Source organism: Neofelis nebulosa, chromosome 9, assembly GCF_028018385.1.
Source record: "Neofelis nebulosa isolate mNeoNeb1 chromosome 9, mNeoNeb1.pri, whole genome shotgun sequence".
NCBI lineage: Eukaryota > Metazoa > Chordata > Mammalia > Carnivora > Felidae > Neofelis > Neofelis nebulosa.
In genome coordinates, this window is record NC_080790.1 from 96,509,068 (window position 1) to 96,530,424 (window position 21,357).

Genomic DNA, 21,357 nt, shown 5'->3' on the forward strand with positions numbered 1-21,357 from the left:
GGTTCTCCAGTCTAGCTGATGGGAACAGGCACTAGCTCCAGCTTTGGATGAGCACTGGCACTGTGAACTCTACTCCTCTGGGGAGGTTCTATCCTCAGCCTGACCTTCACTATTTCCTTACATGACTGTGCTGATCAGTCCTCAACTGAATACACAGGGGTGACCCTCTGCTGGTGTCTAACGTCTCTGTGCAGCTCTCTCCTCTCTGGTACTCTGTCCTGCAAACCTTAGTGGCTTTAGTCTCCATGGATTTACAGATCTGCCTCCTCAACTCAGAGAGTCCATCAGGTTCCCACTGGGTTCTTCTGCCCTGTGCCGTGGCCTCAAACTCTCCCAAGACAGGAGGCTGGGGCAATCAGAGAGCTTACCTGGCTTATTTTCCATCTCTCGGCCATCACTTTCCTTGGTTACCTGATAAGCAGTGTCTTAAGAACTGTTATTTCATACATTTTGGCCCCTTTTTGGTTGTTTCGATAGGAGAATAAATCTGGTCTCTGTTACTCCATTTTTGCCAAAATTAAAAGTTCTTTGTACTCAGTTTCTTTTTCTTTTTTTATTATTAATTCTATTCATCAGCTTCATTTCCCTCAACTTAATCCATGTCATACAACCTTCTTTAAAAAGGTTCAGGTGTCCCTCATTCCCCTCCTCTGGGATGCTTCCCATCCTCCTTCCCACATAGTGAATTAGGGCTTTCATCTCCCCCACTGAGTACACTCAGACATAGCAGAGTGCCTGACCATTGTGCATGCCCAACCTCCATTCAGAAAATAAACCAGCACTTGAAATATAACAGCCAACCAGCTACAGGTTGGGTCCTTTTGTGGTCTGGGGCATAAGAATGCATTTTCTGCAGAGACAATGTGGAAATCTGGGAGGACAAGCCAGGTGGCCTAGTGCTAAGATAAAATCCTCCCTCCATCCTCCGTTCCCAAGATTTTCTTTGCACAAGTTGATGGGCAAGGGGGAATACTGTTTCACCCAAGGCTGAAAAGGAGGAAAAAAAAGAGAGTTGGAGGCTGAAGTCCAGAAACAATGGTTTAGCACCTGCCCCCCATCCTGGGCTCAGGAGGGGTTCTGGGCCCAGCTGGACAGAGAAGTCAGGCAGACCAGAAGCTGAAGGAGTGTGTAGGGAAACACGCCTTGGGATTCTGGCCACACACAGTGCTGATGTAGGACTAGGCCAGCAACATTAGCCTGTTTAAAAGGGAGACCATTTTCCTGTCCCACCCACTAGGTGAGGCCTTATTCCTAAGGACACAAGAGACATGCCCTGAGGTCCTGCAGGAGTATGTGAGGACCCAGAGCCCGATAAATTTGGCCATTTATACCACAGTAGTATAATCCAGTATAAATATAATCCAGTAATATATAAATATATAATATATATTACATATAAATATATAATAATTATATAATATATATAATTATGATAAATATAATTGTATATTTATAATATACAATTATTATATATTAATTAATATTAATTGATATTAATATATTGTTTTGTATTACTAGAATTATAATAAATATAATATAAAATAATTATATGTATAATATATATGTGTGTGTGTGTATATATATATATATATATATATATATATATATATATATATAAAATCCAGTATAAATCCAGCCAATGGCTGGATCTGTTGGCTTGTCCGCCATTTCCTATGTAATCTATTACGTGGCTGACTGGCCTCCTTTGGTGTGGGTCTCCTTCTTTAGGTTAGGGTGGCAGCAGCACATGCAGAACTCTGGCAGCAGTAGGGTGCAGGTCATCCTGGAAGCAGGAGGGTGCAGGTGGTGGTGGGGCTCCTGCTGAGGCCAAGACAAGTGGAGCCAGTGGCTCTCCAGGAAGCTGTGTTGGGCATCTCTATAGCTCCCAGGAAAGAAAACAGGGCCTCATCTGACTATGTGGGCAGTGTATAAGTCTCTTCAGTATGTCTGGATTTTCCACCTGGCTTTAAATGAGCAGCTTCATCTGCCTCAGCCTCCTGAAGTTAGGGAATGGGTGAGAAGGGAGGAAGAGCAAGGATGAAACTCCATTCTGACCTGTATTCTTGAAGCTAGCAGTGAGGCTCTGATTTGTCTGTTATAAACATGCACCCAGTATTTCCTCCTGCCTGCTGTCTCCCTGCTCTTAGTGATAGTGAGACCTTTTCCACATCAGATCACAACTTCTTGATGATGAGCCTAGCACCAAGAACGCCCCTGACCCCACAACACAGACAGCTCCTAGGTCCACCCTGGGGCCCCAGGCGTGGGTGAATGACCTCCATTACCTGAATGCTTTCCATGGTCTCTGGAATGACTTGTTCCTGTGGCTCCTCCGCTATTTTCAGGAAACTGTGGCTGCTACTACTGAGCTTAGCATCTTTGACAGAAAGAGTGGCATGAGGACAGAAAATAGACAATAAATATCTGCACAGTCACAGGACGTTGAAGACAGCATGGTAATTAATGTGTTTCTAAAATGCAGCACATCTGAAGAACTGTAGTGCAGAGGGAAGTACCATGAGGTGGGAAGCATAGCCCATCCCAATTCTGACCTCACGGTGCCCTTATGCATGTGATGGAGATAAAATGATACCTGCCCCTATAGGAGCTGTGGGAGCAAAGTGATGGCAGCGATAGGCCTGGCCTTGTAGGCCTGGCCTTGCCCACAGGGGCCCCTCACCCTCGAGGTTCCTGAACCACTGGTCTTTTCATGGGAACCCCCTTTCAAGTTTACAAACAATCGATTAGCAACTTTCTGGGCAGCAGGCTTTGAAATGATTTGGAAACATGGGCACTGAAAATTAGCATAAGGGCTACTTTCTGTTTGTTTGAAAATATTATAGCATGCAGTCGGACAGTGGCCACTATTTTCACTTCTCTACTTTCTAAGGAAGAAAGTACTGTTTTAACTGTTCTGGAAAGTCAATAATCAGGGTAGTGTTTGTGTATTTAACCTTCACTAAAAATTACAGTAGGAAAAAAACTTTCCCATTTTGTCTACAGAGCTTTTATCCCCATCCTTTCCCTCCCTCCTCCTTCTACATTCTTGTCTTTCTTCCTGCCCATCTTCCTTCTCATCCTTCGAATTTCTCTTCCTGTCTCTCTGCCCCTTTCTCTCAACCACTCTCTTGTTGATCTTTCTTCTCTTCCCCCTCCTCCTCCCTCCGTTCTCCCACCTCCTCCTTTCTGGTTTGCCCTGTGTCTGCTTCGCTGGAGACTCTCAGCTCTGACAGCTGTTCACAGACGCCCTGGGAGGTTGTGCCCAAGGGCTGCCCCTCCACGCTGCCAGCATGGGCCTGCCCCTCCGTTTTCTTGTTTCTAATGGTCACATCAGACCTCATGGGGCCAGAGGTAGCCTATCCTCTCTGCTCCCTCCTCTCCCACTCTGCTCTTCCAGTGCCAGTCAGGGCAATGGCCCCTGTAGATACCTCTCAACACCCAGTCCCCAGATTATGGCACACATTTTACTTACTTCTGGCAAAGATGTAGCTGAGTGAAACAAAATGAAATTCTAAGAGAAAAATTAGATGCCCAGGGAAGTGTAAAGGATATAGATAAAGAGGTACATAATATTGAAGGTAGGATGACTGAGAATCATATCCCAGCATTAGGGGTAGCTCTTTTGGCATGGAGAGAAAATCTGGAAAGAGGAGCAAAGGACGTAGAATCCCTCTTCGGAAGAAACATGCCATGGGGAATGTCTCAAGTCTCTAACTCCTGAATATGTGCTACTCCCTGCAAAGCTTTTCAGAAAGTCTATATGGCATTCTCATGATGACAAGTCACATGCTTTTTATGTTAATTTACTTTGTAGTTGAGATATAATGTGCATACGGTAAAAATGCATGAACGTCTACATATACCTACTCCCATGTAACAATCACTTAAATAAATACCTAAAGCATTCCCAGCACCCAGAAGTTTCCCTGATCCCCCTGTCCAGCAATATAGTACCTAAAGGCAGATGCTCTTCCATCTTATACCATCGATCTGTTTTGTTCAGCAGCAAACTTTTTGAATTAAAAAACATATATATCAATAACTCCCTATTCTTTTTTTTTTTTTTAATTTTTTTTTCCAACGTTTTTAATTTATTTTTGGGACAGAGAGAGACAGAGCATGAACGGGGGAGGGGCAGAGAGAGAGGGAGACACAGAATTGGAAACAGGCTCCAGGCTCCGAGCCATCAGCCCAGAGCCCGACGCGGGGCTCGAACTCACGGACCGCGAGATCGTGACCTGGCTGAAGTCGGACGCTTAACCGACTGCGCCACCCAGGCGCCCCAATAACTCCCTATTCTTAAGTTCTACTTTATTTTTTAAAAGACAGCTTTTTTCTATTTTGTTTTAAATTTGAAGAACTACCCCCCTAAAAAACAACATACCAGATCTTTGCTGTGCCTATATTTCTTTAAAAAAATTTTTTTTAACGTTTATTTATTTTTGAGAGACAGAGACAGAGCACAAGCAGGGGAGGGGCAGACAGAAAGGGAGACACAGAATCTGAGGCAGGCTTCAGGCTCTGAGCTGTCAGCACAGAGCCCGATGCGGGGCTTGAACTCACAAACTGTGAGATCATGACCTGAGCCGAAGTCAGATGCTTAACCAACTGAGCCATCCAGGTGCCCCCCTATATTTCTTTTATAATTAGGACAAAATTACCAAAAAGTAAGAAACCTTAAAGAATGGATTAGATTCGCTATGAGCTGATAATCCCAGTGACTTCAGTGTTTTATAGTCTAATGTTCATGAGACAATTACCAACTACAACAGCTAACTGTCTTGGCTAAACTGTCATGGGGTATTGCAACTTATTAGCAAGCAGTAGCCGCACCGTCCCCAGACATGGCTGCATTTCAGAACTGGGTGAGGTGAGGCAATATCTCTCGTTCTTGTGTCTCCAGAGTTTTGTGAGGTTTAATTAGTTAATGTTGATTATGTGTCCTGAGATTCTCAAATGTGAGGTACTATCCCAGGGAAAAGTCAAGGCACTCATATTACATAACACTCAACTAACACCACCACTGAGGCTGCAAATTTAACCATTATTTTATTGCTTCCACTACCTATGCAGCTTAGAAACTACAAACTAGTGAGAGTAGAGGCACCATTTTCTATGTTCCTGCTCTTGAGATTGCTAAAATGGGATGGGTTTACCATGGAGCTAATAAAGCTGGAGGTTCAGGCCTCCTCTCCCAGTAAAGGCCCCTCCCGTGGCACAGCATCTACTATTGCATTCATAATTTTACATTTGTTTTCTCAAAGAGGGCTCTCAAATTGTATAGACTTTGGGTCCCACAAGACCTGGATCTGCCCTGCTCTTTACCCAATAGTGAGAGTACACGTGGAAAGCTAACTAGTACATTTTGATGGCTGCAGGAATAAATAATAGTAAAAAATCTGGTGGTTTTTAACATTTTTTAAAATATAGACCAAAACTCCCAAGAAAAATTTTTTAGTGAAATGAAACAAACGGATTCTAACAGAGTAAATATGAAAAATAAAGAATAAATATGGAGAAATAGTTTTTAAGACATTTTAAGAAACAGTCAACAACAAAATTTTAAGAAATAAGAACAAAAAGTAGGCCAAATTTCCTAATGAATATTAAGACATGTTATAAAGCCATAGTTAATGTGTTATTCAAGTAGGAACAGAACTGAATGGAATTCAGAAAAGAGCCACACAATTATAAAATGTTGACATATGTTAAAGGTGGCATTTAAAATTGGTGAAGAAAGAATAAACTATATAATAAATAGTACTGGCTCACCATATGGGAAAAAATTAATTTGAGCCCCTATTTCATTTTATACATAAAAATCACTTCCAATACATTAATAGGTTTATTATTAGTATTAGTATTATTATTTTGAGAGAGAGAGAGAGCGCGCATGCACAAAAGTGGGGGAGGGGCTAAGGAGAGGGGACAGAGGATCTGAAGTGGGCTCTATGCTGACTGCGCAGTGGGGTTCAAACTCACGAACTGTGAGATCATGACTGAGCTGAAGTCAGATGCTCAACCGACTGAGCCACCAAGGTGCCCCCTTAATTTTTTTAAAAATATGTTTGAGTTATAGGAGAATAATCTGTGATCTCAGTGGTGGAGAAATTCTTCCTTAAAAATCCTGCAAAAGGGTGGAAGTCATGAAAAGCAAATTACTTTTTATTTATTTATTTATTTTTGTGTGTATGCCAGGCATTTTTATTTTACTTTAAGTTTTTATTTTAATTCTAGTTAGTTAACATATATACTTGACCACATCAAAATCTAAAAGGTCTGTCAAAAGTACCCTAAAAAGAAGTTTTTTTAAAAAGTAGATACAGGGAGCGGTACCTAAGTGGCTCTGTCAGTTAAGCATTCAATTCTTGATTTTGGCTCAGATCATGATCTCACAGTTATGAAATCAAGCCATGCATTGGGCTCTGCACTGGGCATGGAGCCTGTTTAAGATTCTCTTCTTTTCCCTCTGCCCCTCCCTTGCTCGCATGTACACATGCACATGCTCGCTCTCTCCTCTTTCCCCCCAAAGTAGATACATAGAAAAAATATTTGCAATACACCTCATGGAATAACTGAATTACAGAAAGGAGAAACAACCCATTAGGAAAGGCAATGAATGTCCAGGAAATTTAAATGACCAATAAACACATAAAAGTGTTCATTCTCAATATTGTTCAGAGAAATAAAATTAAAACAATGATCTCTCCTTTCACACCTATCAGATTGTCAAAGGTTTAAAAGGCTGACACTGAGTATGAAGAACTGTGAAAGGGTCTGGAGAAAGACCACTGGTTTGGCCATGTTTGGTGGCCATGTGAGTACTTCCAAGCCCAGCAAGAAGAACTCCAGAAACAGAGCCTATGAAAACTTGCAAGGGATCCAAGGAGACATGCGCTGGGATGTTCACTGCAGCACCCTTTGCAATAACAAAAGAGCAGAAACAATTTAAGTGTCCATCTAAGAACAAATATGGCACATTCCATGCAGTGGATGGAATACTACCCCGAAGGTAAAAGGAGTGTCTTATACCTATGTGTACCAACATTATTAGATCTCAAAGAGTGAAGAAGCAAATATCAAAATATCACGTACCCCAAAGACACAATTTTTATAAAAAAAACCCACTGCCACAAAAGGGTAGTGTTTCTTCTATCAATATATGGACTTCATATAAAAGTATAAGAGAGTGGGGCCCCTGGGTGGCTCAGTCGGTTAAGTGTCCGATTCTTGATTTTGGCTCACATCATGATCTCATGGTGGGAGAGAGCCCTGCAGTGGACTCTGCGCTGACAGCACAGAGTTTGTTTGGGATTCTCTCTCTCTCTCTCTGCACCCCTCCCCTGCTCATAAGCTCTCTTTTTCTCAAAATAAATAAAGAAATGTTTTTTTTTTTTTTAAGTATAAAAAAGAGGTCTGGGTGAACACACACTAAATTTTTTATAATGGCTATTTCTGGGGAGGAAAGGAAGAACCAGACTTGGAGGTGGTTCAATGGGAACTCAGCTTCAATTGCATTATTTTAATTTTTCAAAGAAGGACAGTTTCATGTGTTACTAATGCAATCAAGATTTTTTAAATGTCCAATTAAATTATTAAATGTCCAAAATATTTGTCCAATGTGTTACAAAATAGCCATTTTTATTTATTATTATAATATTACAAATGGTTTCAAAAAAGCCTGCCACATGAATTTAAATCATTTAATTTTGGGGCGCCTGGGTGGCGCAGTCGGTTAAGCGTCCGACTTCAGCCAGGTCACGATCTCGCGGTCCGTGAGTTCGAGCCCCGCGTCAGGCTCTGGGCTGATGGCTCGGAGCCTGGAGCCTGTTTCCGATTCTGTGTCTCCCTCTCTCTCTGCCCCTCCCCCGTTCATGCTCTGTCTCTCTCTGTCCCAAAAATAAATAAAAAATGTTGAAAAAAAAAAAAATTAAAAAAAAAAATCATTTAATTTTAAGAAGGGGAAAGATTAGAGGTTCAAGTTAAATCATTCCACTAAACTTCGACGAGTTGCAAGCACTTTGAGATTCTCAGAGTAATGAATAAGATGTAGGCCCTCATATTCTACAAGGCTCACAAGCGATCACATACACACACACATACGCACACACACCCTTATCTCTCTGTGTGAAAGCTGCTAAAGAAGGCATATGAATAAAGCACGCAGTGTTCATTTATTTATTCATTCATTTAAAAATTTATATTTCACACCTACCATCTGTTAGACATTAACATTCTAGGGGTTTCAGCAATGAACAAGACTAACTTGCACTGCCAAAGCAAGTTAGTTAGTGAATGAGAAAACATTAAGTTATGATAGATGACATGTAGAAAATGAGACCCCAGGTGCTGCTTTAGATTGAGTGGTTGGAGAAGTCCTTCCAAACATTTAAGCTGAGACCCGAAGGCTAAGAAGTAGCCTTGACACAGTAAAAGAGAATGGAAACGGGGAGCCTGGGTGGCTCAGTCGGTTGAGCGTCTGACTTCAGCTCAGGTCATGATCTCACAGTCCATGAGTTTGAGCCCCACATCAGGCTCTGTGCTGACAGCTCAGAGCCTGGAGCCTGCTTCAGATTCTGTGTCTCCCTCTCTCTCTGCCCCTCCCCTGCTCATGCTCTCTATCTCAAAAATAAATAAAAACATTAAAAAAAAAAAGAGAGAGAGAATGGAAACAATGAGTAGACAACTCTTTCTAGGAGTTTTGCTGAAGAGCAAAGACTTCCTTATTTCTTGACAGTTTTCCTTCCTTGATTTGCCTCTGATCCTGTGATCTTCTTTGTAATTATGTTACTTTCCTGGGGCTGCTGTGACAAATTACAGTCACCTGGTAGCTTAATGATAGAAATGTATTCTCTCACAATTCTGGAAGATAGAGTCCAAAATCAGTATCCGTGGGCAGAAATCAAGGTGCCAGCAGGGACACACTTCCTCCAGAGATTTGGGAAGAAGCTCTTCCTGCCGCTTCCAGCTCATAGTGGCTGTCAGCACCCCTTGCCATATGACCACATCACTCCAATCTCTGTCTCTATGGTCACAATGCCTCTTCCTCTCTGTCTGTATTATCTCCCCCTGTCTCTTTCTCTCAAAAGGACACTCGTGATGGGATGTCAGGCCCCTGAGATACTCTAAAACAAACTCCTTATCTAGAGATCCTTAATCACACCTACAAATACCTTTTCCCCAAAACTAAAGTAATATTTACAGGTTCCAGGGATCAGAATGCGAGCATCTTTGGGGAGGTAATGTTTCAGTGTACCTCAATGGGCACCTGTTGCTGAAGGAGTACTGTGACCATCCAAATACTTACTAGGAAGGTCAAACTCAACTTGTCCAAATCAAAATCACAGCATCTCCATCAAATAATTAATTCACTCTTACTATTCCCATATTGCAAAGTGGTTCCACCATCTACCTAGTTTCTGCAGTCATCCTTGATTTTTCCCTTTTCCATAACCTTCCCTCTCCATATGTAGTAAAACATCAAATTCAATTAATTCTCCAAAATATGTCCCAGGCTTCATCCATAATCAATGTTCTGGTTCAGTCCCTCCTCATCTCTTTCCTGGACACTCCAGTGACCCTTGGAAAGTCTTCCTGTGAACCAGAAGTTGACCATGGATTTCTTTCTAGTTGAAAATTCCTCATGGATCAGCTTCAGGTATGTTGTGAATAGATACAATCTAATCTCCTTTGCAAGGCATGTAAAGCCTTGTCTCCCCTCAATCTCCTGTCCTGCTCCATCTCCTGTCACTACCTCACTTAAAGCTCTAGAAACACTGAAATTGTACTTTCCCCTAATAAGCCATGGTTTCTAATACCTCCTTATTTTGTACATTTTGTTCCCTCTACTAGGAAAATCTTTCTGCTTATTCACCTAGAAAGCTCCAATTAGTTTTTGAAGTTTTGACTCAAAAGCTTTTTGTGTGTGAATTCTATGCTGATGCTCTCAAGATGACTTAGGTGTAATTCTGCTATAGTCCCACCACAATTTTCTAGCCTTCAAAACACTTCACTTTTTGTAAATTAATTTGTCCTGCATATTTATCCTGCCATTAGACAGTACTAGACTCACCATGTACTAGACTATAGACTAGGTTCCTAATGTCTACTATATGGGAAGTACTCAGTGTTTACTGAATGGCTGAATGAACAGCAAGAGGCTGATGGTAAAGTTCACAATGATACAAAGAAAAACACTAGGCAGGCTGCATTAAAGGAAAAGAAAGGACTTTTTTCTTACTTTTCAAGGAAACTTTTCCCAACTGGACTGCAGTGCAGACTCCACACCATACAATATGACGAACTTGAGCTTAATTCCCTGGTAATCCCCATATCATTCTTTTTTTTTTTTTTTTTTTACTTTTTTAACATTTATTCATTTTTGAGAGTGAGAGAGACAGCCTGTGAGCAGGGGAGAGGCAGAGAGAGAGGGAGACAGAATCTGAAGCAGGCTCCAGCCTCTGAGCTGTCAGCACAGAATCAGATGCAGGGCTCAAACTCACGGACCCGTGAGATCATGATCTGAGCTGAAGCGGGATGCTTATTAACTGACTGAGCTACCCAGGCACCCCTCCCATGTCATTGTCTTGAGATGAGACCATAGGTTTTAGTCTCCTCCAGGCTAAATTGGAGTTTGTGTCTCCAAGAGAAGAGGAGAAAGAGGTCATGATCAAAATCATTAGCATTATTCTTTTTTGTGGGAATAAGGGTTGAAATGATGATGCTGGTTTTTTACCCTCCCTGTATTTAGGCCCTTGCTATGTAATTTCCTCTCCCTCTGATTCTGGGGTCAGCTGTGTGATCTGCTTTAGATAAAATAATATGTATTAGTTCTAAGCCTAGACTTCAAGAGGCTTTGTGTGTTTCCACTTGGTCTCCTGCACCTTTGTGGTCACCATAAGAACTTGCCCAATCTAGCCCACTGAAAGGATGAGAGGCACATAGAGCAGAGCCAAGGCCAGCCTAGATCAGCCAACAGGCAACCAACCCCAAGTCATGTGAGAAGACCCAGCCAAGATCAAGAAAGCTGCCTAAATAACCCCAGTTGTATCAGCAAAACATCCTTATTGTGGTATGCCACTGTGGTTTGGTAGCTGTTTGCTGGCAGCACTAGTGTGGTAATGGGTTATTGATGTAACCATGAAAGATAACAGAATTAACCAAATCGTGAAGCTGGTTCTTTGAAAATACTAATTAAATTGACACTGGTGAGGTTAAGAAAGGAAAAGACACAAATAAATAGTACTAGTAATGAAACATAAAAATACAGGTGACATCTATTAAGTAAGGTGGTAGATATAAGTCCACAAGAACATTAAATATAAATGGACTAAATATTCAAATTAAAAGATAACAGTTGTCACTCTAGATTATTACACCTGGGTGGCTCAGTCAGTTAAGTGTCCAACTTCGGCTCAGGTCATGATCTCACAGTTTGTAAGTTCGAGCCCCATGTCAGGCTCTGTGCTGTCATCTTAGAGCCTGGAGCTCCCTTCAGATTCTGTGTCTCTCTCTGTGCACTTTCCCTGCTTGTTCTCTGTCTGTCGCTCTCAAAAATAAATAAAAATTTAAAAAATTTAAAAAAAAAGAACACTTGGGGCACCCGGGTGGCTCAGTTGTTTGAGTGTCTGACTTCGGCTCGGGTCATGATTGTGCAGTTTGTGAGTTTGAGCTCTGAATCAGGCTCACTGCTGTCATCGTGGAGCCTATTTTGGATCCTCTGCCCCCCCCCCCACCCCTCCCCTGTTCATGTTCTCTCTGTCTCAAAAATAAACATTAAAAAAATAACACTTAAACTCTATGCTGTTTATAAAGGGCACATCTAAAATGTAATGAAATAGGAAGAACAAAAATAAAAGGATGGAAAAAAGATACAGTATGCAAATATGAATCAAAGAAAGCATGTATGGCCATATTAAAATCAGAAAAAGTAGACTTTAGGGGCACCTGAGTAGCTCATTTGGTTAAGTGTCCGACTCTTGATTTCGCCTCAGGTCATGATCCCAGGGCCATAGGATTGAGGCCCATGTCAGGCTCCGCACTGAGCATGGAGCCTGCTTAATGTTCATCTTCTCTCTCCCTTTGCCCCCTCCCCCACTCAAGTGCTCTCTCTCTTTCTCTCTCTTTCTCTGTCTCTTAAAAAAAGAAAAAACGAAAAAGTAATTCTAAGGCAAAATAATATCACTAGAGATGAAGAGGACACGTTATAACTGATTTTTTTAATTCAAAAAAGATATAATTATTTAAAAATTATGCACCTAATAACACAGATTCAATATATATAATGAAAAATGTTAGACTCTGAGGAGAAATCAGTATATCCACAATCAAAGCAGGGGATTTTAAGACACATCTCATTAATTGATCAAATAAGTGATGAAGTCAATAAGGATAAAATATTTGACAACATTATTATCAAATGTGACTGATTCATATAGAACCCTGCATCTAACAACTACAGGATAGTCTTTTCATGGACCCAAGGAACATTTTCAAAAATTGACCATATGTTCAACAAAGTTTAAAAGATTAAGATCAGAGTAGGTTCTGTGACTTCAATGCAATTAAACTAACACACAGTAATAAAAAGATAACTAGAACATCCCAAATAGATAAAGAAAATGTGGTATATACATACAATGGAAAATTATTCAACCTTGAAAAAGAAGGAAATCCTACAATATGTTAACAACATGGATGAACCTTGAGGACGTTATGTCAAGTGAAATAAGCCAGTAACAGAAGGACAAATACTGCATGATTGCACTTTTATGAGGTACCTAAAACAGTCCTACTCATAGAAGCATAAAGCAGAATGGTGAAGCCAGGGGCTGGGAGGAAAGGATAATGGGGGGGGGGCAGGTTGGCTGCTATTCAACAGGTATAAAGTTTCAGTTATCCAAGATGAATACATGCAAGAGATCTGCTGAACAACACTGTGGCTACAGTTAACAAAACTGTATTGTACACTTAAAAAATTTAAGAAGGTAGTTTTCCTGTTAAGTGTTCTTAACACAATAAAATAAAATAAATACATAACAGAAAAAGAGGGAAAGCACATTAGACCATGCAAGCTAAATTTGTGATCACACAAAATCAAGATGTTAGATTGATTCAGAAGATCACTCCATTCCAAAGGGAAAGTTTTCATCCCACGAGTTTGGAGCAAAGGGTCCATGGGCAACATGGCCGAAGGCAGGGCAGACAAAGGTGGTGGTGAAGGGCCTAGGAAGCTGCCAGAGCAGGTAGAGGAGGAATCCCAGGTTTTGCACGGAACTGGCCACTGTAAGTGGTTCAATGTGCAAATGGGATTTGGATTCATCTCCATGATAAACCGAGAGGGAAGCCCCTTGGGTATTCCAGTCGATGTGTTTGTGCACCAAAGCAAATTATTCATGGAAGGATTTAGAAGCTTAAAAGAAGAAGAACCAGTGGAATTCACATTTTAAAAATCTTCCAAAGGCCTTCAATCAATACGGGTAACTGGACCTAAACCACCCCTGTTTAGGAAGTGAAAGAAGACCCAAAAGAAAGACACTACAAAAAAGAAAAACAAAGGGAGATAGGTCGCTCTCCAGAAATGATTAGGGCCAACATACAACCCCTTCAAAAATAAGACTGTTCGGGGTGCCTGGGTGGCTCAGTCAGTTATGCATCCGACTCTTGATTTCAGCTCAGGTCATGGTCATGGTTCATGGAATGGAGCCCTGTGTCAGGCTCTGCACTGATGGTGTGGAGCCTGCTTGGGATTCTCTCTCTCACCCTTTCTCCACCCCTTCCCCACACTTGTGTTCTCTCTCTCTCTCAAAATAAATAAATAAGCATTACATACATACATACATACATACATACATACATAACAGATATCCCCATATGTTTGAGAATAAATATTCTTTTAAATAATTTATGGGCCAAAGAATAAATGAAGTGAAATTTCAAAAATATTGATAACGAGGGGCACCTGAGTGGCTCAGTCAGTTAAGTGTCTGACTCTCGATTTCAGCTCAGATCATTGACCTCACAGCTTGAACCGTGAGTTCAAGCCCCATGTAGGGCCCTGCATTGACAGTGTGGAGCCTGCTTCAGATTCTTTACCTTTGCCCCTCCCCACATGTTCTGTCTGTCTGCCTGTCTCTCTCTCTTCTCCAAAATGAATAAACTTAAAAAAATATATTGACAATGAATATATTACATAACTTATGAGTTGCAGCTAATTCCAGGCAGAGAATAATATTTCTAGTTTAAAAACTCATAGAAAAAAAGGAAGAAAACTGAAAATCAATGAGCTAAGAATCCATCTTAAGATATAGGAAAACAAACATCAAATTAAGCCTAGGGGCGCCTGGGTGGCTCAGTCGGTCCAACTTCAGCTCAGGTCATGAGTTCAGCTCAGGTCAGTCTGTGAGTTTGAGCCCCGCATCGGGCTCTGTGCTGACAGCTCAGAGCCTGGAGCCTGCTTCGGATTCTGTGTCTCCCTCTCTCTATGCCCCTCCCCTGTTCATGCTCTGCCTCTGAATCAAAAATAAGTTAAAAAAAATTAAGCCTAAAAATAAAAAGGAGGAAATAATAAAAGAGCAAAAATAAAATAAGTAACAAACATAAAATAGGGAGCACCAAACAAGCTAATAATTGGTTCTTTGAAAAGACTAAAAAAATTGATAAGCCACTAGCAAGACTATTCAAGAGAGAAAATACAAATAACCAAGGTCAGGAATTTTGAAAAAGGCAACATTGCTACAGAGCTTATGAACAGTAAAAGCATAATAGAAAAAATGAAGAATACCTTCAACTTTATCCTAATGCATTTGGAAATGTAAAGAAATGTACAAATTCTTATAAAAAATTACAAACTTAACCAAAGAGACAAAGAAGAATAGTTCTACTACAATTTATTTGAAATTGCAATCAAAAACCTTCCTCCAAAAAGTCCACCAGGTTCAGATAGCTTCCCTGGTAAATTCTATAAAACATTTAAAGAATAAACATCTCTATCCTTGCATAAACTTCCAAAAATAGAAGAAGGAAGAATACTCCTCAAATTGCTTTATGAGACCAACAGAACCTCATTTCCAAAGTCTGGCAAAGATGTTTCAAGAAGGGAAAATTACAGACCAATTTCACTCATGAATGTAGCTGCAAAAATCCTCCACAAAACATTAGCAAAGAATCCAGTACTGCCTATAAAGAAAAATATATTATTAACAAAATAGTTAACATACAAAAATTAATCAATGTAACAGAATAATGAAGAATCATATGATCATCTCAGCAAGTACAGAAAAAAAGCATTTTATAGAATTAAATTCAATTTTAAAAAAACAACCATTATTGATAAATTTCTTAGCAAACTACAAATACAGAGACTTCCTTATACTGGTCATGGGTATTCACAAAGTCATCCTTACTGATAATGTATTCAGAACTTTCCATTTAAAATTAAGAACAACAAAAGGATGCCTGCTAACACCATTTCTACCCAAGGTATTAGCTAGTACATGAAAAAGAAATAAAAAGAATAAGGATTTGAAAATAAAAAATAAAAATTTACATTATGCAGAGAAAGTCCAAAAAAATCTGCAGATCATAGAATTAATAAATCAGTGTAGAAAGATCATTGGATATAAGGTCAATATCCAAAACCAGCTGCATTTCTATATAACAGCAATAAATAATTTGAAAGCAAAAATTTTTAAAGATAAAATTTCCAAAAGTGTGAAAATATCAAACACCTAGGAATAAATCTAATAACAGATGTGAAAAAAAATCTGTTGCAACAAGTATAAAACATTGTGGAAAGTGGACATAAATAAATTGAGGAATATAGTATATTCATAGATTAGAGGGCTCAATACATTGTAAAGATGTCAATTCACCCTACACTGATCTATAGATTCAAATCAATCCCATTCAAGATCTGAAATTATTATTTTTAAAAATTGTTTCTTGGTTGGTTGGTTATTTATTTATTTATTTATTTATTTATTTATTTATAGAGGAAGAGAGAGAGTACATGCTCACACAAGCACAGAAGGGGCAAAGGGAGAGGGAGGGAGAGAATCTTAAACAGGCTCCATGCAGGGCTTGATCTCACAACCATGTGATCATGACCTGAGCTGAAATCAAGAGTTAGACACTTAACCGACTGAGTCACCCAATGACCCCTCAAGTTATTATTTTTGAGCTCTCAAGTTTATGTGAGAAATCAGATAAGCTATGTTTTTAATTTTTTTTTGAAAGAATTTTTTAAGTAATCTCTGTACTCAATGTAGGGCTTAAACCCACAACACTGAGATCAAGAGTGCAAAGCTCCAGGGACTGAGCCAGCCAGGTGCCCCACAGAGAAACTGGTTTCAAAATGTTTTAAGGTAAGTTTGTTTATTTGTTTGTTTGTTTGTTATGACTATGTTACTTCCTGTAGTTTAACTTCTGAGTTCTTTATGGTTACTTTGATTAAATAGATAGTTAAGTATTTTTTCAGACTAATCTGTGATCCTATTAAAATCAGATGTTCAAACCTTTTAAGATATTTGACAACTTTTGGTATTTTGCCTTCCCAAAATAAAATCCTAAGTAAAATCGTGATCCTTAACTGACTTCCCAGGGGGTCCCTGGAAAATCTCTAAGGATTTGTTCTTTTCCTTGTAAAATGAGAGATATCTAAAATTCATTAAATACATTGAACTGCATAAGAAGAACTGTCAAATAAGAAGAGATGTTTAACTTTCCCTAGGTTATATTTGTGTGGGTGAATGTTATTAATACAAATATTTCAGGGATTATATGAAGGTCCTAGAAATGTGTCAATGTCCTCATTGTCCATATGTGTCCTGGTACTGCTTTGCCTGATATTAGACACAACAATAATATAATGTTATCAACATTCCAGTTATTACTTGCAAATGCAGTGTGCCACAGAAACAACAACATTTCCTTGTCAACTGTATTAATTTCATAACAAACGCTCATAAGATCTTCAGCCACAGCCAGTTAAGTCTTTTGCCCTCCACAGACAGGAATTGGTTGCCCTGATGCTTCCATGGAAGCTCTTCTTGCATTCAGCTACAAGCCAGAACGTGTGTCTTCAACAAGAGAAACTGTGTCAAAGACCCATGGAAAAGGGACTATGCAAGGGACCCTAGAGCTTAGGCTTCTGGTAGCATTGACAAAGTAACATTGACACCATACCAGTGGACTGAACAAGGAGTCACAAATCTCCAATGGGCAAACTGATGGGTTCATGAAACTGCTAATCCAAGATCAAGCAGAACAAAAATTAATTACATGGTACTAAATGAATTAATGAAGGATAATTACATCATTTGTCTAAAATATTGCTCCTGGATTTAAGGAACCACTTTATTTTTGCTTCTGTTTTTAAAATGTTTATTTATTTATTTTGAGAGAGAGAGAGAGAGAGAGAGAGAGAGAGAAAGGCAGAGAGAGACAGGGAGAGAAAGAATCCCAAGCAGGCTCCATGCTCAGCGCAGAGCCCGATGTGGGGCTCGATCTTACCTTGATCAGGTGAGACTATCACCTGAGGTGAAATCAAGAGTTGCATGCTTACTTGACTGAGCCACCCAGGTGCCCCTTTATTTTTCCTTCTTAAGCTATTTTTAACTTACAAAATTTAGTAGATTATACCTTTGAAAACATTTATCTTTTTCTCCCTCCCTCAACCCTCTAGAATTTGTTAACTTATTGAATATTCTAATTTTCATGGCAATATAGTTATTTTCAAAGGTTCAATAAGAATCTTTCCTCTTTGTAAACAAGACATAATTGGAAACATTGGTTATATGACCAAGGCTTTGACTGAAATGTCATATTTAAGAATGACATGTATAGAATCAAATACAACTAGACAGTTTTAAGGAAATAAGGTTGATTTTACAGAGCTAATGCTTATAAAGCCCTCTTAGGTATTTGGCACCTGGATTATAAAGTTTCCAGCATTACAGGTGAGTAAGAAAAGATATTTTGGATATTCTTCAGGAAGAAAGAAATTCACCCAAATCTATAGGTACTTCAACTGAAACATGGTGGTGACTTCTTGGCTTGGCATTCTAGCCTCAAGAAGCATTTAAAGGTCTAACTTTCTTATAAAATTCTAGCAAAGAGGCTCTCTACTTCTCCCAAGTCAAAAAGATGCATCTTTTTCTGCAATGCCAGCAGCACTCCTAAGACACAGTGGTGAAGATTAGAGAAAACAGATTTCTCAGCCATTTTGGGTACCTGGTTGCCAGAGCTCTTTTCAACTCTGGCAAAGTGGATATTATCACCATCAATGACTCTTTCATTGACTTCAATTACAAAGCCTACATGTTGCAGTATGATTCTATCAATGGCTAGTTCAATGGTACAATCTGATTAGCATTAAAAAACCAGTAGAACCTTCCATATTTTCCCATTGAAACCCTAACCCTTTCCCCACTGTTAAATTGGTATACACATCTTTATATCTGGCTATTCGATATATCTGGCTATAGAGCATTTCTGCATGCAAAATAAACTTTTCTCCGGTCAACCTGTCAATTGTCAATAAATTTGCAGGTCCCTGACCACTCAAACTTCAGTTGGTAGAGAAAAAGTTTTTCTTCTCAACAAATACTTTTTATATCAAACAAGAAAAATAAATAAATTAATCAAGCAACTAGAATAGGAACATCAAAACAAATCCAAAAATTTTTAAGAAAAAGGTCACAGAAATAAAAGCAAATAAATTTTTTGAAATAAATTCAAAAAGAAGGCCACAGACTTGGTAGATAAATCTAAGAGCTAGCTCTTTGAAAAGATCAATCAAACAAAAGAAGCTAATTTTTTTAACTTTATTTGAGAGAGAGAGAGAGAGAGAGAGAGCGCACACGTGCAAGTAGGGGAGGGACAGAGAGAGAGGGAAACAGAATTCCAATCAGTCTCCATGCTGTCAGTGCAGAGCATGACATGGGGCTTGATCCCCCTAACTGTGAGATCATGATCTTAGCTGAAACCAAGAGTCAGATGCTTAATGGACTGAGCCACCCAGGTGCCCCAAGATTCTTTTTTTTTTTTTTTAAGAGAGGGCAAAAAAGCAAAGGGGAAGAAGGAACTATAACCAGGTACAGTAGAGAAGAAATTACAGGTGAAGCTCCAGACTGGGCACGTGGAAGCTGGGTCCATGTAGATCTCAAGTGTCCTAGTTAGAGGTGACAGTAGTGCCCACCAGGGTGAAGTCTAGTTTGGTTACAAGCAGAGTCAGTAACAATTTCCCTGCAATAGACCACATAGTAGCCATTACTGGAGGCTAAAGACAGACAGTGCACAGGACCGACTCACTGGGAAACCCGGAGCGTTATCTACCCAAGGAGACATCTGCAGCAATGGCAGATGCCTGCTGGGAAGCTGGGCAGAGTGAAGCTAAAACTCTATGAGGGGGTTAAAATAGCATCAGTGAAGCTGTAGATTCCAAGAATCAGGACAGAATCAATATAAAGGTCAGGAATGGAGAAATTATAATAGATCTCTGCACTGACTGGAATAAGCTAAAATAATTTTAATTTTTTACCTACAAGAGTCACTTTAATCAAGTGATCAAAGTGACCACACATCATCAGTAATGGGACAGACTGAAAGTGTGTAATACCAGAATGGATGCAATGAGAACCCAGTCCCTTCTCTGATAGTCCTGCCAAGAGTGCAGAACGTGAATCTCACTGGGAGGAGACATCAGACAAACATAAATTCAAGGAAAAACTACAGAAGCATGGGCCTATCACCTTCAAAAATGTTTAGACATCGTATTCAAGGAAAGACGGAGGAACTGTCCTAAAATGAAAGATAACAGGGCAACTAAATGCAGTTCGTCATTCTGGACTGGATCTTTCCACTGTAAAGGGTATCACTGGGACAGATGAAGAAACCTGAATGAGGTTCATGACCTGTGGATTAGTTGGAGGTAACATATTCAAGGAATTCTTTGATACTGATGGATGTTTAGATTTGTAAAGGAGAGTGTCCCTCTGTAGGAAACACACACTAAAGTATTCACAAGTGGCTCCACAGGACATCAGCATCTTATTTTCAGATAGTTCAGGAAGAAAAAAAGTACCTGCAACTTCTATGTAAATTTAAGATTGTTTTTCCATTTTAAAAAATAGAGGGGGGAAATAAAAGCATTGCCCTAGTGTTACTTCTGTGACTCCATTAATTCCGTTGTTTTAATTCATTACCTCCCAGTGCTTTTCATAGCACATGTCTCTTAGGTAGTTTTACTCACAGTTCTATTCGTTTTGCATTGATTTTTTTCACAATAAATTATATCATAACCACTTCTCTTCACTCTTTGTAACCTTTTAAAATGTTGCTGCACAGGCATCCCATGGATAGCCACAAGTTTAGCCATCCCTCTCTTGTGGGAGATTTGTGTTTTTTTTAAATTTATTGATTTATATATCATTTTATGTGTTCATTTTTAGTATTATGATTAAGCTTAGTGAATAGTATTGAATACGTATCTCCTTACAGATTTAGGGTTATTTCTTCAGACTTGCTACAGCTGAAATCAAAGAATAGAAACCATTTCTACACTGTATTGTATCAGCTAACCTTCATGTCTGTCAGAAACTCATAGTGCTAGTTACCAAGGTCCTTGCCCAGGACGAAGCATCTTAATTACAATACACACCTATAACTAAGTACACAAAAAGGGGGAGAAACAGATCTTGGGTTTTAACGTGCCTTTCAGTTTTAGGGAAGCTGAATATTTTCTCATATTTACTATAAATAATACTTTTTGCATAGTTTTGTGATGTTTTTCTTTTCTCTAAAATATTTCAAGAATGAAATAAGCACTCAATAAGAAAAAGAAGTCTTTTTCCACATAGAGTTAGATGTATTATAGAAACAAAACCAAGTAAATATAAATAAGTTATTTATAATTTAATAATTATTATATATAATATAGAATATTATATAAGTATATGTCTATACACACACACACACACACACACACACACACACACACACATATATACATATAAAATTTTCTAGGCCCAAGATGGAATTGCTCCTGCCTGAGGTGCCCCATCAGCTAGCTAACTGAAACTTATATAACCTTCATGTTCCTGTTAAGTGTTCCACTTGACCACAGAGGCAGTATATGCAGTCAATCAGTCCCCAAAAGCCAAACCAACTGTGGGGCCTTCTCGCCCCAAACAAGGCTAACTGTGTGGCCCCAGCCCATCAGATCTATTTTGTTTTTCTTTTCCTTGTTCTTTACTGTTTATTCTATAAAAGATTCTGCCCTATTTTACAGTTCTCCAAAAGGGGACAATCCACTTCATGAAGTGTCAAATAAACTTTGTCTTCTTTAATCATTTTTAA

At 39.3% G+C, this 21,357-nt stretch overlaps 1 protein-coding gene across 8 annotated transcripts in view; it reads right to left on the reverse strand.

The window, feature by feature from the left end:
* CFAP61 (cilia and flagella associated protein 61) overlaps window positions 1–21,357 on the reverse strand; it is a 282,171-nt gene that overhangs the window by 196,166 nt on the left and 64,648 nt on the right. For all 8 annotated transcript variants that reach the window (XR_009248788.1, XM_058684747.1, XM_058684746.1 and 5 more), the window contains exon 9: window positions 2,286–2,377. Coding sequence is in view for 7 of the 8 variants with exons in the window: in XM_058684747.1 (XP_058540730.1) it covers window positions 2,286–2,377 (92 nt within the window). In the remaining variant the exon portion in view is untranslated. The remainder of the gene's footprint in view (window positions 1–2,285; window positions 2,378–21,357) is intronic.